The sequence below is a fragment of the Mustela putorius genome, unplaced genomic scaffold (assembly GCF_011764305.1).
Source record: "Mustela putorius furo isolate JIRA1106 unplaced genomic scaffold, ASM1176430v1.1 tig00003869_pilon_pilon_pilon, whole genome shotgun sequence".
NCBI classification, from domain to species: Eukaryota; Metazoa; Chordata; class Mammalia; order Carnivora; family Mustelidae; genus Mustela; species Mustela putorius.
Genome location: NW_025422021.1, coordinates 16398358 through 16415821, shown reverse-complemented (window position 1 = coordinate 16415821; position 17464 = coordinate 16398358). Strand labels below are relative to the sequence as shown.

General features: G+C 36.1%; 1 protein-coding gene across 8 annotated transcripts in view; it reads right to left on the bottom strand.

The window, feature by feature from the left end:
* COBLL1 (cordon-bleu WH2 repeat protein like 1) overlaps positions 1-17464 on the bottom strand; it is a 169539-nt gene that overhangs the window by 31116 nt on the left and 120959 nt on the right. For 6 of the 8 annotated variants that reach the window (XM_013052006.2, XM_013052010.2, XM_045066834.1 and 3 more), the window contains 5 exons: positions 16561-16762; positions 14450-14678; positions 13576-13614; positions 8436-8533; positions 8088-8324 (listed from right to left, as the gene is read on the bottom strand). In XM_013052006.2, the coding sequence (XP_012907460.2) occupies positions 8088-8324; positions 8436-8533; positions 13576-13614; positions 14450-14678; positions 16561-16762 (805 nt within the window). The remainder of the gene's footprint in view (positions 1-8087; positions 8325-8435; positions 8534-13575; positions 13615-14449; positions 14679-16560; positions 16763-17464) is intronic. The other 2 variants (XM_045066835.1, XM_045066836.1) reach the window with 1 other exon arrangement.

Sequence of the window (17464 nt, the reverse complement as noted above, 5' to 3'; positions counted from 1 at the left end):
TTATTAGTGATAATCCCTTACTAATGACATTTTTTAAATGTCCAAAGATAAGGGCCTAACTCAGTAATACATCTCAGATGAAAAAAGAGAAGATAAATCAGGAGAAATCAGAGGTCAGGATCAAGTTAAAAAGACAGACTACGGTGGTAATTAAGGTTCTCCATGGTCAGTGATTAGAACAAAAAAATGTCCAGGGGTAGGGTAGGAGAGTAGGGAACATCTATATATTAACTGACTTATGGCCCCCACCAGAGTAAAGCAGCAACCAAGGGAACAAACAGTGATCAACTCAGTTAATCTTGGAAAGGGGGCCAAGGCTGTATGGCAGGTGTTACCCCAGTGACCCCATAGTTTTATCCCCATGGCTCCAGGAAAGAGGCCTGCTTTTCTCTGCCCTGGTCTCTGGTATATGCTGGTTACCAAAGAAAGGCATGTTCTCGCCCATGAGGTCCTAAATGTCATAGCGGTAGAAAGCCTAAGTAAGCTTCATTCTATAGGAACTTGTAGAGGAAGATTCCTAAAACTGATTATCTTAAATATTTTATTAATTCAGTATGTACTTCAGAATGACACAACTTTTGTGTACTGGTAGATAAGGGAGAAAAATCCACACTAACTCCATTAATGACCTGTTATTCTTTGAAGTGTATTATTCTTTAAAGTCTAACAGCTTTATAATGAGCATAGTTCCTTACGTTTGGTCGGAGGTAAAGCTGGCAGAAACCTAAAAAGTAATGGCTCAGAGGAATTTTCAAGAGCACTAAATGAGTAATGTGCTTAGTACCCTGGTCTCAAAATATTAGTAAGTGCTCTGTAAACATTGGTCATTAATTTTGCTCTTGTGATTAAGACTCTGAAAATGTGATTAAAACTACCAACACTAGGGGCGCCTGGGTGGCTCAGTGGGTTAAGCCGCTGCCTTGGCTCGGGTCGTGATCTCAGGGTCCTGGGATCGAGTCCCGCATCGGGCTCTCTGCTCAGCGGGGAGCCTGCTTCCTCCTCTCTCTCTCTGCCTGCCTCTCTGCCTGCTTGTGATTTCTCTCTGTCATATAAATAAATAAAATCTTTAAAAAAAAAAAAAAAACTACCAACACTAAATATATTTATATATATATGGGAAAGCCTTAAAAGGGGAAAGCAGATAATATTCTGTTATGCTGCACTGGTGCATTTCCCTACTGAATGAAACAAGTCATATTTTTGGAAATACAGACAGCTGTATCCCGTATATCAAACAAAAAATGCCATGGCAACTACTGTTCCTAGGCAATTGTAGAATTATGTGTGTGGTTTTCTTTCTATATGATAAATGTAAGTGGCGGGGAAAATCAAATGTTGTGTGATAACCTGGAGGAAAAAACCAAAAAGAGAGATTTCTTAAAGATTACAAATACATGCTCTTTTTACAACCACCTTAATGACTCTGCATAAAACATCTAGGATTAAAACTCATTAAGTGAAACAAAGACCAAATAGATTCTTGCACATTTTATAAACATATGACAATCTATCATCTTACCTGCTTATAAACCATGATAAATATTAAAAGGTAACACTGAGTAAAAAATGAATAATGTCAAATATTTCTTAAAAACAATTAAATCAGTTGTTAAAAAATGAACACACTCTAAGTATTAAATTTCATTTGCAAAATACTGGATGGCAAAGTATTTCCATTTCTCGCCATCTGAGTGTTTGTCTGCACCAGGATGCAAAATGAGACTAAATAAAAAGTTCAAGATATGGCGGGCCTGGGTGGCTCAGTGGGTTAAAGCCTTGGCCTTTGGCTCAGGTCGTGATCCCAGAATCCTAGGATTGAGCCTTGCATCGGGCTCTCTGCTCCACAGGGAGCCTGCTTCCCTTCCTCTCTCTCTGCCTGTCTCTCTGCCTACTTATGATCTCTGTCTGTCAAATAAATAAATAAATAATCTTTAAAAATATATATATATATATATTCAAGATAATTCCTTATTGTGTTTCCAGCCAGAAGCCAATATCCTAAAGAAAATGGGATTCCATTCTAGTAGCCCAGGAAAAGCTGCTTTATTGCTACATACACACATAACTCCAAGAGCCAAACCATACCAAATGTGCAAAAATAAAGAATTCTCCAAAAGCTTCTGTAGATTCTGTGGGTCAAAATTATCCCCAACTTGTGTCCAACTCTTTCTCCTCTTCTTCAAATGTAAAATCAGCCTTCATGAAAGGTTCATTTGTTGGGGCACCTGGGTGGCTCAGTGGGTTAAGCCTCTGCCTTCAGCTCAGGTTATGATCTCAGGGTCCTGGAGATCAAGCCCCGCATCAAGCTCTCTGCTCAGCGGAGAGCCTGCTTCCTCTTCTCTCTCTGCCTGCCTCTCTGCCTACTTGTGATCTCTCTCTGTATCAAATAAATAAAATTAAAAAAAAAAAAAGAAAGGTTCATTTGTCAATAATCCTAGGACATCCTTTGGCCACAAATTTTATTAAATGTGTTCTTCGTGGAAACTTGGTCAGTGAACATGGTACAGATACTGGATTTCTGAACTTAGTGTCAATCTCCGAATGCTAAGTGATTTTTGATGTAAGCCAATGTCATTGTCATTTATATCACACATGACAAAAGTCAGAAATGCAATCTACATAAACAACTATATATACATAATCTTATTGTAAATAACTGTATGCATTTATACAGTAATACAGGGAATATGGTTTAGGTAAACAACAGTAGGAGCCAGCCATTACATATGTTGTTGCATAAATGGCATTTCAAATCTTTAGGCAGAATCATATTGCTCAAAAAGATGGGAGGAAAACTGCCAGAAAATTTCTAACTGGATAGCTGTCTTCTGCAAATAAAGATTTCCATAGAGGACAGCATATTCACCCTTATAAGGAACAGGATACAAGGCTTGAAATGTAAAGGAGTATAAGGAGCACGATACAAGGCTTAACATGTGAAAGAGTAGAAAAATGTAGAAATTTAGAGACATGAAAAAACAATATAGTAACAGTGACAGTAAACTACATGTTCTTCAAAATGTATTCCTTAGGTGGATCAAAAAATTTTGATCCACAGTTGCAAAACTGTACCAAAAAGCAGGTTAGGATAAATCAGTTTACTGACTGGTATCTTTATGGACTCCTCTTTAGAAACTGCACAATCAGTTGCCAGAATTAGCTCAGAAAACCAACAGCCTTTTATGTGAAGAGTTTCAGGCTAAGCTTCAAAATCACTATCCAATACTTTAATTTACCAGAATGGAGAAATGCCTTATGAAATGAGGCAAATCATTAAATACTGACAGCCAAAAAGCATAAAATAGGTGTGGTGAACAAAATTTTTGAAAGCTACCGGTAGACTGACCGTAAGCCTGTGTAAGGCAAACAGACTATCAATGACTATTTAAGAGAATACGAACATGAAGGGACAGTGCAAAATGAAGAAAACCGCATAAGTTAGGTATCACTTTGTCATACATTACTGTTATTTATCTAGCTCTATTTTCTGAAACTTCACACACAAGAGATAAGCATTTGCTATTTCTAATATAATGTAACTATTTCCAGTATTTTCTTTCTGCTTCATTAAAGGATGCTTTGGAGGGGGAAAAAAGTCGAAAATCAGACTGTTGTAGGTCTGTTAAACAGCGCACCCTTGTGGTTTATTCTGACTCCTGAACAATAAAAATCTCCAGGATAAGCTATCCAAAATTCCTCAGGGGTTTGAAAATAATTTTTTTTCCAGATACTTTTTCCCCCAGCCTGCTATTACTTTCGATCATCAGAATCATAGCCTTTTTAAAGCATCAAATTCAAAACTAAGTTGTTTAACATAAAATGTCTATAGTAATAATGACATTTTAAAATTTTAAACATAAAACAAGCAATAAAGGGGCTCTTGGTTGGCTCAGTCAACCAACACTTGACTTCAGCTCAGGTCATGATCTCCAGATCATGAGATCCAGCCTCACATCAGGCTCCAAGGTGGGCGTGGAGCCGGCTTAAGATCTCTCTCTCCTGCTCCCTCTGTCCCCCGGCCCCCTCAGGCTTGCGTGCACACGCTTCGGTGTGCTCTCTTTCTCTCTCCAAAAAAAAAAAAAAAAAGATAAATATTTGAGGTGATGGATGTGTTAATTAACCAGATGGCAGAAATTCTTTCACAATATATACGTGTTTCAAATCACCACAATGTACACTTTAAATATTTTACAGTTTTCTCTCAATTATACCATGACAAAGCGGCAAAGAAAGAAACAGAGGTATAACTGCCCCCCCCCCCATTTTGATCGGTTTGTAGAGGGCCTTCAATGCATCAAACATACCTGCCAGTTATCAAAGTTTCTGCATTGGGAAGACAAGTTAAGTACTGGTCTTATCCTTACTCTGCACCCTGGATTTGTCTAAGGCATGACTTCAGTGGAAGGAAAGAAACGGACAAGGAAAGATAAGGGAGACTGAAGGGAGGACCCGCCAACGGGATACAAAAAAAAAAAGAAAGCACAACCAAAGCAATCCCGAGCTTTGAAATCTGGGAGAACAAAACTGAGCCTGATTTTCAGTATGCTAATTTCCAGGTAGTGATGAGGGAATAAGCAACCCCGACTTCAGTCTGCGGCTGGAATAAAACACTGGGATTGGAATTACAAAACTGACATCGGTTTCCCAGGGCTGTCGTAACAACTTAGCATGACTGAGTTGCTCAAAACAACAGAAATTTATTCTTTCACAGTTCTGGAAGCCAGAAATCTGAAATCAAGCTTTTGGCAAGGCCATAGCTCTCTGAAAATACAAGGGGAAAATCCTGCCTTGCCTCTTCCAGCATCTGGTGGCTCCTCGAATCCCTTGGCTATGGAGGCATGACTGCAATCTCTGCGGGTATCATCACATGACCTTCTCCTTTCTGTTGTTGTGCATGTGTCTCCCCACTTACAAGAACACCAGTCTTTGGGTCTGGGCCCAGCCTAAAGTCTGCAGTGATCTTACCTCAAGATCCTTGACTTGGACATATCTTCTGGAGGGACACTATTCAAACCACGACAGTTGAAAACTCAACAAAGAACATGTCTTCTCTGAAAGAGTAGAGTGCTTATAGGCTAGGACCATGGATTCAGTACCTCCAGATTTAGGAGACAAGTAAAGGAAGTGGAGGCAAGGGAAAAAAAGAGAGAGAGAGAGCTGAAATATAAAGAGAATCAGGACCAAGAAAGAGAGAAAAACCAAGAAAAATCAAGACCGAGGGGGTGATTTTGCACATCAAATATGGTGAGGAACTTAAATAAGTGCTGAAGGATGCCTAGGGGGGCATGAGTTCACATGAGCATGCACACACCCCAAACCATGGCTTAATTGTTAAGAATTTTTATAATGAATAAATTAAAAAATGGTTTTTCAGCTTCTCTAGGGAGGAACAAGTTATTCTGGGTCCGACTTAACAATACATCAAAGAACTACCCAGATGTCCAGATCAAAAGAAAAAATAATTAGAAAATTGTATAAAGATGTCCAGTTTGCCAAAGGCAACATATAAAAAAATAATAAGATTACTTAACATGGGAGCATCCACTGGTCATAGAGCACAAAAGAAATGGTTTTTGGTGAGGCCACTGGAAGCACAGGCTAGAGTTTTAAGAAGCAGACTATTTCTCAGACAATGTCGTCCTCTTCAGGTCTAAACACAGAGGAAGTTTACCAAAACTAAATGCATGAGGTCATCTGGAATAAAGATTTGTGACCAGGAGCAAAGATTTATTTCTACATAAAGAAAAGACATGGGGGGCCTGGGGGGCCCAGTGGGTTAAAGCCTCTGTCTTCAGCTCAGGTCATGATCCCAGGGTCCTGGGATCGAGCCCCACATCAGGCTCTCTGCATAGCAGGAAGCCTGCTTCTCCCCTCTCTGCCTGCCTCTCTGCCTAGTGATCTCTGTCAAATAAATAAATAAAAATCTTAAAAAAAAAAAAAAAGACTTTGGTAATTAAAAAATAAGTTAAGATTTTATTTATTTCTTTAACAGAGAGACAGAGAGAGAGGGAATATAAGCAGGGTGAGAGGGAGAGGGGGAAGCAGGCTCCCTGCTCAGCGCTGAGCAGGGAGCCCAATGCAGGAGACTCGATCCCAGGACCCTGGGATCATGACCTGAGCTGAAGGCAGATGATTAACGACTGAGCCACCCAGGTGCCCCGCTAATTAAAAACTTAAAACAACCCTGAAAGTGCTGCCTTTTAAATGACTTACTATGACGAAATGTAAAGGAGTTACAGCCACAAAATGAAGTCTTTGGGGACCCTGACTTGGCCTCTGCTTATCTCACTCAATTTCAAACTCTCCTTCTCATTCATGCCCAGACATGCCATAGTCTTCACATTCCCACCTCTTTGAACATGCTTCCTGTTGCCTCGGGTACTTCCACATAGATGTTAATACTGAACCCAAGAATCACCTCTTCTGTAACACTTCACCCAACTACCAAGCAGTTACTTTGAAAAACTTTGTAGCAAATGATTCTATCATTTGAAAAAATAACAAATCCTCCTGATTTTTAAGGTGAGATTTTATACCAGGGACATCAGACAAAAAAATCTTAATAGAAATAAGAAGACTGGGCGCCTGGGTGGCTCAGTGGGTTAAGTCTCTGCCTTCGGCTCAGGTCATGATCTCAGGGTCCTGGGATCAAATCCCGCATCGGGCTCTCTGCTCAGCAGGGAGCCTGCTTCCTCCCTCTCTTTCTGCCTGCTTCTCTGCCTACTTGTGATCTCTGACTGTCAAAAAAATAAACACAATCTTAAAAAAAAGAAGAAGACGACAGCTTAGCAGATGATTAGTTATTTTCCAAATAACTACTGAGTTTAAGCTTTTTTGTTGTTGTTGTGTTCATTTCTATCAGGGTTGTGTGTGTGTGTGTTTTGGGTTTCTTTTTAAGATTTTATTTTTTGAGAGTGCGTGTGTGCAAGAGCAAGCAAACGAGAGAAACAGCAATGAGTGCAGGGGATGGGGGTCTGGAGGGGTATGGAGCAGGCAGAGGGAGTGGACTCTGCTGAGCAGGGAGCCTGACACAGGGCTCAATCCTGAGACTCCAGGATCATGACCTGAGCTGAGCCACCCAGCTGCCTTGCTATTTACTTTTAAAAGGCATATATGATAGTTTATAAATTACAACTAAAAACTATATTAAAAACTTTTGAAGTTAAGAAAACACAGAAATGTTTACTGTTGGTTGGGAGGAGTTAGTTTACTTACGCATTTAGTTTACTAAACTTCCAAGGGTGAATAAAACCCTTCAAGTAGATATAAGAAAACTTCTCAGTGTCTCAAATATCTCAAAATAAAATTTGCTTTCAAAGTTACTTGAATCATTTGTCTGCTAATAAGCAACAGAATATAGTGTCTCATGTTTAATACATTTACTTAAAACTTTATTTATAGTCCACATGAATAAAGCAAAGAATGTATACACTATAGGCATAAAAAGTAGTTGGCAAATGAATTTCCATAAAACAGCACACTCCAGGAAAAGGTGGGAGTACAAAGAAGCAATAGTAAGTCCGTATGGAAGAAAGATGTACCCAGAACACTGCTTTGGGCATAAGAGTAGATAAAAGTAACTGCAATATAGTCTACATAAAAAGGCTTTTTTTTTTTTTTTTTTAAACTATGGAGTGTCTATCTACCAACAAGACACACAGATTTCCCTGTGAGCATCTCAGAGTCAGATCAAGAAGATACATCTAGTTAGAAACCCATGAATGCAACATAAAGACTTTGGTGCTATGGAAAAAAAAGTTTAAAATTGAGTATTTGCATTCCCGATAAATGCATTAACCAAGACCTCTGGTTGGGCCTTAATAAGCCAAGACTTTAAGGTTTATGGGTGATTTATTTGCTTGAAGATAAAAGCTACTTAAAATTGACACATTGATTCTTTACTGCATCACAGAACTACGCATATGCAATCTCTTCCCAGTGCCAGTGTTATCAGCCACAAGTCATTCATCTTATCACATATTAGAGTCTGTTACTAATCTTATTAGCAGTCTATGTGGAAAAGGACAAGAGGAAAAATAGAATGGTCTCCTGCCCCATCCTAAAAACACAAAATGCAATACACGTACCTTCTCTGTTTCGTCCATGCTCAAGGACTTCACTACACAAGAAGCTGGCCTCTCCTGGATGTGAGCAAGGTCCTGGGGGGCGCTCTGAGATCCTGGCATTGGAGGCAGCGGAGCCCGCCTCTTCTTGGGGGCATCCGAAGGCAGTGTGCTTGAAGTATATGGCTTGGATATGGTATTGGACCTTGTAAAAGTTGGGCGATGCTTACTTACTAGAGGAGTTGCAGGGGCACTTGCCGTCTAGTAAAGGATGAAAAGGCAAAACCTGTAGGTCATTTCAAGATAAAAAGCACAAGCAATTAAAAAGAGACAAGAAGAATCTTACAAAATACTACATAAGAAAATATTTACCTGTTCCCGCTTTTTCCTACTGCGCTGAAAAAAGCTGAAAAACCTTTTATTTTCTTTCTCCTTCATAATGTCTAGGTTTTGTGATATTTGGCAGGACTCTAAAATAGAAGAAAAGCCTTTTAGTTTTGTACATGGGATTGTAGATTTACCTCCAAGTTTTCCCTCAGTTACTTTCCCTTGAAAAATGTACAATGACGAAAGCTACTAATCATGGTCTACAATGAACCATGCATTCTTCTAGGCATCTTATATCTTATTTAATTCTCAAAGCAACAAAGAAATTTAGTATTATTTTTCCTATTTCACAGCACAGCAATCTGAAGGTTAAAGAAACAAAGATACCTACTTGAGGCCAACCATCAAACAATGACAGAGACAGGACATAAACTCGATTCTTTGTGACTCTTTGTGTTCTATCCATAATTACCAACATTTCAGAAGTAAAATGGGCATTTTGAATTAAATGAGATAATGAAGCTCTCAACAGTTTGTTCCATTATTTTGAATTTTTTTCTCAGATCTAAACAATTATGAAATATCTTATTCTCCAAAACATGATTCACTATAATTACTTAGTACTTATTAAGTGTTTCCAAAACATTATTTCTTTAATATGATGGTTCGCAACTAAGGGGCAATCTTGCCCCATCCCCATCCTGGAGAACTATGAACAATGTCTGGGGACTATGAATAATGTCTGGGGACAATTTTGGTTACCACAACTAAAGGTTGGACAGGAGAATGTGCTACCAGCATCTACTGGGCAGAGACCAGTGATGATACCAAACACAATGCAATGTACGAGACAGCCCCCCCAACAACAAGGGATCATCCAAGTCCAAATGTCAATTGTGTGAAAATTAAGAAACTACATTTTAATCAGAATGGCAAATGTCAAACCTCACAAGTATATATTAACATTCCATTTTTCGAAAAGTATTTCCTAGTGTCCACTGAAAAGGCCTACACAAACAATGACAGATCCAGTAGAACCCTGGCCCAGATGGTCTCTAAATACCTTTGACCACTAAAAAAGGGACCACAATCAGGTAAGAATGGTTGATTCTCTGTCATATCAAGGGCTGTCTTTACAATGAGTCTGGAATATCTAATTAGAGCAGAGAGAAAGAAATCAGAGTTCACTGGATCATTTTAAAAGGGCACAGGAATCAATCTGATACGGTTTTTACTGGCCAAGATCAGGATAGTATGGGTATCATGGAACTACTCAATAAATTGAAGCATTTTGCATATGTTTAATTCCATGATTTGTAGTGATGCTGAAACAATAACTGATCCTTACTGTTTACCTCTACGTACTGCTAAAGAAGAGTCTGTTACTTTTAAGAACTGATAAAAAGGGACGCCTGGGAGGCTCAATCCGTTAAGCATCTGACTCGTGGTTTTGGCTCAGGTCATGATCTCAGGGTCCTGAGATCAAGCCCCAAATCAGGCTTCATACTCAGCAGGGAGTCTGCTTCAGATGATCTCCCTCCCCTGTCTATACCTCCCTCACCCCGTCCATATTCACTCCAAAATACATAAATAAAATCTAAAAAAAAAAAAAAAAAAAAAAAAAAAAAAAAGATTATCTTTATAAATAAATAAATACTGATGAAGGAAAAGAATCACACCTTTTTCCTGCCTCTTCTGAATGAATTCTACCTAGGTAGACAAGTAGCTGACTGGGGAAATTTGCTGTTTCAGAAATATCTCAATTAAAATTAAAGGAATATTTACAGATTATGATTATTTTCAAACTCCTAATCAAGATTTAAGCAATGACGGGGCACCTGGGTGGCTCAATGGGTTAAGCCTTTGTCTTTGGCTCAGGTCAAGATCTCAGGGTCCTGGGACTGAGCCCCGCAACAGGCTCTTGGCTCAGCAGGGAGCCTACTTCCCCCTCTCTTTCTGCCTGCCTCTCTGCCTACTTTTTTTTTTTCTCTGCCTACTTTTGATCTCTCTGACAAATAAATAAATAAAATCTTCCAAAAAAAAAAAAAAAGATTTAAGCAATGATTATTGACAGCTAACATGAAAAAAGATAACTTGTGGGGCGCATGGCTGGCTCAGTTGGTAGGGTATGCCCCTCTAGATCCTGTAGTCATAAATCTGAGCCCCACACTGGGTACAGGGATTATGTACATACATACATAAATGTAACTTATCATTACATGACTGCTATACTAGCATATACTATGCTATACATGACTGCTATATTAATACTACCTATGAAGTATTCTTGCTGAAAATATATCACCAAATCTGATCAAGTCTCTAGATTTAACCATCAATTTATAGGAAACAGAGACAATTAAGAAACATGTTAAGTGGCATCACAGGATGCAATCCACACTCTGAATGGGGGAAATTCAGTAAAACAAAGGACCCAGTTTCTTCAACAAATGAATTGCAAAATTTAAGAGACAGAGAAAGAGAGACAAGGAGTGGGGAATATGTCAACTTTGAAGACATTTCTACGAAAGAGCACATATATGTTTTGTGATAACTCACAATATAATTTCAGTGATATTGGAAACAAAGTACAGCACTTAGAGGTAAAGGTATGGCCTTAAATACGTTTCAGGCTTAAGTATATACACCTTTCTTAGGACTACATGTACAGTCTTTTTGTTTAAAAAGTTTAAAAAATAAATTATGACAAAATAGGCACTACTCCAGGAAAGCAAAGATAGTCAATGCCAATAAATATATTAATGCAATATGCCTAATAACAAGTTAAAGGAGAATTATATTGCACAAATTAAAACTTCATAAATCTGATGCTTTAAATATTTAAATTATTATTATTAAGTTTAAATATTTGAATAAACAGTACTCATTCTGTGCAATGAGTTTACCGAAAATACTAACTAATGAACATGTGGATAGCACTTTATGGTTACAGAATTTTTTCTCATGCCTAATTTCTTTCCTGGAACAGTCCAAAGAGGATTATCAGAAATTATCACAAGTTATCATTCTGTGTCCTTTTTCTAAGTTAGGGAGTGTAAAGAAATGTTAGCAGATAGTATTGTCTCATTACACATCTGAAGCTCTGGTGACCACAGAGTTTAAATAACTTGCACCAAGACACACAGGCATTAAATGGTAGAATTCAATATAATACCTACTCATTGAGAATGTGTAATACCCTTGACTTTTTTTTCTTTTTCTAGAAGTGTTATTTCCTTTTAAGATAGACTCCTCCACTAACTGAATGCAGATATTTCATATGGTGGTAGGGGGCAATAAATATAACCAAAGTGTTTCATATAGCTAATTTTGGTAAAGCAATTTCCAGGTACTCTGTCATCCTCCACACTAGTTAGTTAACCTAAGTCTTCACTTAAAGATCTATGGCAGAGATCCCCACAAGTCAGAGCTTAAAACTAAGAAACACCAGGGCTTGAGCTTACTTAGAAAAACAACTCAAATTTATAGTTTCCTGTTTCCAGAAGAGAGGCTATAAGTAGCTACATACAAAAGCTCCAAGACTTCTGATAATATTAGACAAAATAAGGAGGCAGAGGCTTTTATAGCATTTGGATTGATCTTGTAGACTCTGACACTGGAAAAGGAGCTTGCTTAATTTTCTTAATCCAATCTCTTGAGGGTCTAGTCACAACAATTAGTACTCTGAATAAAGACCTACTTTCTAAGCTGGAAGGATTATTACAAACCAACACATTCAACACCTTCAAAATGAGCCCAATAAGATTAGGGAATTTGCTTTGGGTTATGAATGGCAAAGGTAGGAACAAAAGCCAAGTACAAGTACCCGGATGTTACTACTAGAAAAAAAGCACAGAGACCACTTTTCACAATCTATTATTATAGAAGTGGAAAGTGAGATCCAGACAGATAAAAAGCTATTTGCCCTATCAGCTTGTTAAATGATTTTGACAGCTAAAGCAGTTTCAGAATTAAAACGTCTTCTTCGGATTATTAGCCAGTATACACTTTACAAACATAACAATTTTCAGCTCCTTTGATTAATCTAGTCGTCATGAATCAAGACACTAATAATAATCACACTATTACTTATGTTGTCTTAATCCTTGGAATTGAGAGGTTTACTGTGCCTCAGAAAACTGGAAGTGGTAAAGAAAGATTCTAGTAACACATAATGCGTATAGTTTCTTGTTTCTTTCTTTCTTTTTTTTTTTTGTAGAGCGGCATTTATTATAGTATTATTTAGTATTATCTAAGCCTATTATGGCATTTAGTATTATATAAGCCTATCCTTTTTTAATGGAGAAAAAAGGCTTCCAGACTTTATTATTATCGGCTAATTTTTAATAAAGTTTTCTTCTATGAAAGTAATGCATTCTTATTATAAAGTTCTGTGATGTAAAGAAAAACAGGATGAAAAAAATCATCCATAGCCCTCCCACCCAAAGGTCACCAGTATTAAAATTTTTTATGTACTTCCTTTCAGAAATTTTACATAAAAATTTTTTTACATACTATATTAAGCACACTTAAGTGGTTTAAAAGCTAATTTTAGTCTAAGCATTTTCCATGTTATTATAAAATATTCACAATTTAATGCTGTAAAAAATTCCTTGATGAATATACCCTGATTACTCTGAATAACTGTTCATAGTACATAACCTGAGATCTTTCTATGGTACCACCAGACTATCAGCAACTATACTTAAAGAACCCAGAAAAATAATTTTCTCTTGTCTGCATCAAAAATATGTTTCTTGGATGCCTGAGTGGCTCAGTTGGTTAAGCATCTACCTTGGTTCAAGTCATGATCCCAGGGTCTGGGATCAAGCCCCACACCAGGGTCCCTGTTCTGCAGGGAGCCTGCTTCTCCCTCTCCCTGTGCTCTTCCTTTGCTCTTGCTCTCTCTTCCACAAATAAATAAATCCTTAAAAAAATGTTCTTCACATTCTTAGGATGATATTAATTTTTAAACAATTATTGAAATATTATTATTGTATTAATTTCAGAAATCAAGGGGGAGGGCTTATAAATTATTTTTCAGGAAATAAAAGCCAATGGTTTTCTTACAGAATGTACACATTAGTAATATTAAGAAAACAGGTAAAGTTAGAAGTTTATTTTCAATGTATCCAATAAAGTAGAGATTTCATGTTATAATTTTTTCTACTGATTCATGTCTTACCTTGTAAAGATGATTTATTGAAGGCAGTAACAGAAGTGGCTACAGAAGGAGGGGGTAAAAGAGGTAAATTGACTGTAAAGATGATGTTTGTTCAAGTATAAAACATCACTGAGTTGAAATAGCAGTCTATGGATTATATAAATCCACAATTTCAGGATAAAGTTTGAAGTGCTCAGTGCACAGAGGATATAGGGAGAATTAATCCTTCACTAAACTTTTATTTCTAATAAAACAAACAAACCAAAAAACCCATCACTTTAGCAAGTACAGAGAAGCCGAGCTGAACAAACAAGCTTGCAGTTGTCTACTAGCATCGAAACAAACACTATCTAAGATCTCCAAATTCAAATACATTCTATTCGTTCTATAGATTAATACCGCAAGCTGTTTTTTCTTTTTTAAATTTTGGAATCAGATTTATTTTACAAGCTAGTTGATTTTGGGTGAACCTAGACAAATATGTGTCAAGAAACTTATAACTCTGAATGATAATTAAGACTCAGACAAAACCATGGTCAGTCTACAGTAATTCAACAGCAATGAATTTAAATGGAAGTCTTTATTTTCTGTTTAAATCTTACAGCCACAAAGAGTTAAGTTAAATCCTACCCCAAAAAATATTCGTAGATTGATGGAAAAGTATAAAATGTGAATGACAACTAAGAAAGACAAGTTTTTATTCTAATTTCAAAAACTGAAATCAAGTTGAATTTTATTAATTTCATTTTCTCTTATTCTCAATGATACATATTGACTTCTATTGATAGGATCCATTCACTCGCCATTATGAACTTCAGAAACCCTATACATAAACACGATACATGCACTTATTTGCACATCCTGTGAAATGAATAAAACAAAAAGTCTTACTTACCTCTGCTGACATCCATGGCATATAATTCCCTTAGTCCCAGGTCATTAAGAGATTGTGTCAAATCAAGGGGCTCCTGAGATTGATAATCTTTCAACAATAGCGTATGCAGTGGATCAAACTCACATTTGCTGCATATAATGGGGACAAGTTCTTGCAGTGGTGCATGAGGGCTAACTCTCACTATTGTCTTCTGTGTTTTCTTAAAATTGATCACTACTCTCACAGTTTTCTGAAACACAGATTAAAGCCATAGTTATTACCATAATTTATTTACCAAAACTTTCTACAATGACATTTACAATAAGAGATGATCTACAAAATACTGTCATACAATAAACAGTATTTTTCTATTTTGGTAGAAAATTATTATTTTTCTTTCCTAAAGCATATTCTTAGAAATAATTTAAGTAATCTAGATTAAATCCATAATCCCTGTAAAGCATTAGATCTGAAATCTAAAAGGAAACAAAAAAGCCTCATATCTGATACTATGAATATTTTTATTTGTTCCTTAAAATATTTATTACAAAAGATTATTATAAAATGAGCAGTGTCCATAATAATACAGAGATATACATGTTCTATTTTATATTTTAGTTGAGGAATATTTATCTAATGGTTTGTCTGTTGTCTCAATGAAAAAAGGAGTATTTTGGTTAAAATATAAAATTTTTGTGCTTCTCTCTATTAAATGGAAGATAAATGATATATCCCACATAAAAAACTTAGCATAGTATCTGGCACATAGTAAACTATTAACAAATAAACATTAGCTATTGTGATTACCTATTGTCTCTATTATTTGACAATAGAGACATATATTTGACAATAGAGAATTCTTTGGCTCATTTTAATATATTAGTAAAGACTATTAAGATATTCCTGATTCAGATACCTAGTACTAATTAGAATTATTAAGAAAATTTTAAACATATCATTTAATGTAATTAAATTAACTCATATACAAAGTGGAACTTAGAAACATGTTACCAAGCTACGTGAAAACTACAGTTTGCAGATCTTTAAAGTTTCACATGTATTAAATTAAAACACCAAGTATAATTCCATGCTGTAAAATAAATACTATTTCCACCTAGATACATAACATATGTATCTAGATTGGTAACAGCTCAATATCCTAATTAATTCTTAATATCAGTATTTTATAGAACACAAATTAAAAATTCTTAACTTTTTTATAAAAAGTTGCATAACAATATGAAGAAAATATGAGAATATATATATTCTCAAGTCATATGTAAATAAATTATTAATTTAATTTATTGGCCTTCCTATATTTCCTGAGTTAAAAAAGTTGACATTCCTAATGAAAAAATATTTCTTGAAACCCACAAAATTCTACCTCTATAGCTTATAGAAACAGAACCATTTTATAAATAAAAAATTGCTATTAGAACAACGATGGTTAAAAATTTTTGAGAAAAAAAATTTTTGCTTAAAATTCATATATTTACAGAAAACTGAGTCATTATATAGCTTGAATTAACAACTTGGAATAAAACCACCACTTTACTGAGTACAGAGAAGCCAAAAAATATTTTAATAAATTCTTAAATAAATTTTCATTGAAAGATTATAAAACTTTCCTGTAAATATAAAATACTTTTTGAAGTGCCTAAGTGGCTCAGTCGGTTAAGTGTATGATTCTTGATTCTGGCTAGGTCATAACTCAGGATCGTAAGATCGAGCGAGCCCCACACAGGGCTCTGTGTTAGTGGAAGGTCTGCTTCTTTCCCTCTACCTCTTCCCCTGTCCCAACTTGTGCACTCATGCTCTCTCTCTCCCTAATAAATAAATAAATCTTGGTTAAAAAAAAAATTATAATTGTCAGATTCTGATATGGTCCTATAGATCACTTTAGAGTGTCTAAAACCAAAAGTATTCCCAAAATTCTAGTTAACCCAAAAATTAATAACTAAATGAATTCTAAACAATGCGACCAAGGCAAACAAGACAGCCATGTTCACAACAAATTTAACCAGGAAAGTCCATTTTTATTTCATTTGAAATAAATATGAGCTGCAGGTTATAACTGAAAAATCAATTCAGTATTTTTGCCAGAAGAATCAAAATGCTAGTGACATTCATACCTCTGGTATTATAGGCGTAGGTTTTTTCTTATCCAAAATTTTTGGCTTTAAAATGACTTTCTCCACCTCCAACATTCCTATTGGTGTGTTTGGCTTAAATTTAATGGGGTGATTTTCAGCTGACTGCAGATCAATTGTGTAACTGGATGGATTTAAGTGATACTGTGCACAGAGGAATATCAACAAGTCCATCATAGGTTTGCTGTAAAACAAAAGTAATATAAAGTCCATAAAACAATTTCATTAAGAGTTAAAGTTACTGTTTCTAGCATTTTTCTTAAGGCCTTTTTGTTTTCAGCAGATAAAACAAGACTATAAAATAGTATGTGTGAAAGCAACTTAAAAATCTAGCTACAAGATCATTTTTTTTTCCCCCACTGCAAAAGGAGATATATATGGTAGCCTGGGCCCTGGACTACAAGTGTCTCCCTAACTACAAGATTTTTAAGTGGACAAATTGTAATACATAAAAAGTCCTGATTGGTACTCAAGACAACTTGGATCTTAATGTTAGTTTAATAATTATATTTTTTATCTGCCAAGTTGTCATCTTATTATTATAAATTTTAAGAGAAGTCCTTCCCTTACCCAAGAGCAATTAGTTCAGCAAATGCTCTCCTTTATAATATTTTGAATACCAGCAGTCTTTGGCTTATAAACTGGTTATATTTCAAAGATCGCATAAAAATGAAGCATTAACAACCGGCACCCCCTTGGGGCACCTGGCTGCCTCAGTTGGTAGACCATGTGACTCGATCTGTGTCATGAGATCAAGCACTGCTTTGGGTCGGGGGGAGGGGGAACGAATGACTGAACAAACTACCACCATTCTTTGAGCTTTAGAAAGTACAGTGAAGATCTATAGGAGGAAGCCCACAAAAGTATAGTATAGATTTCTTAATTC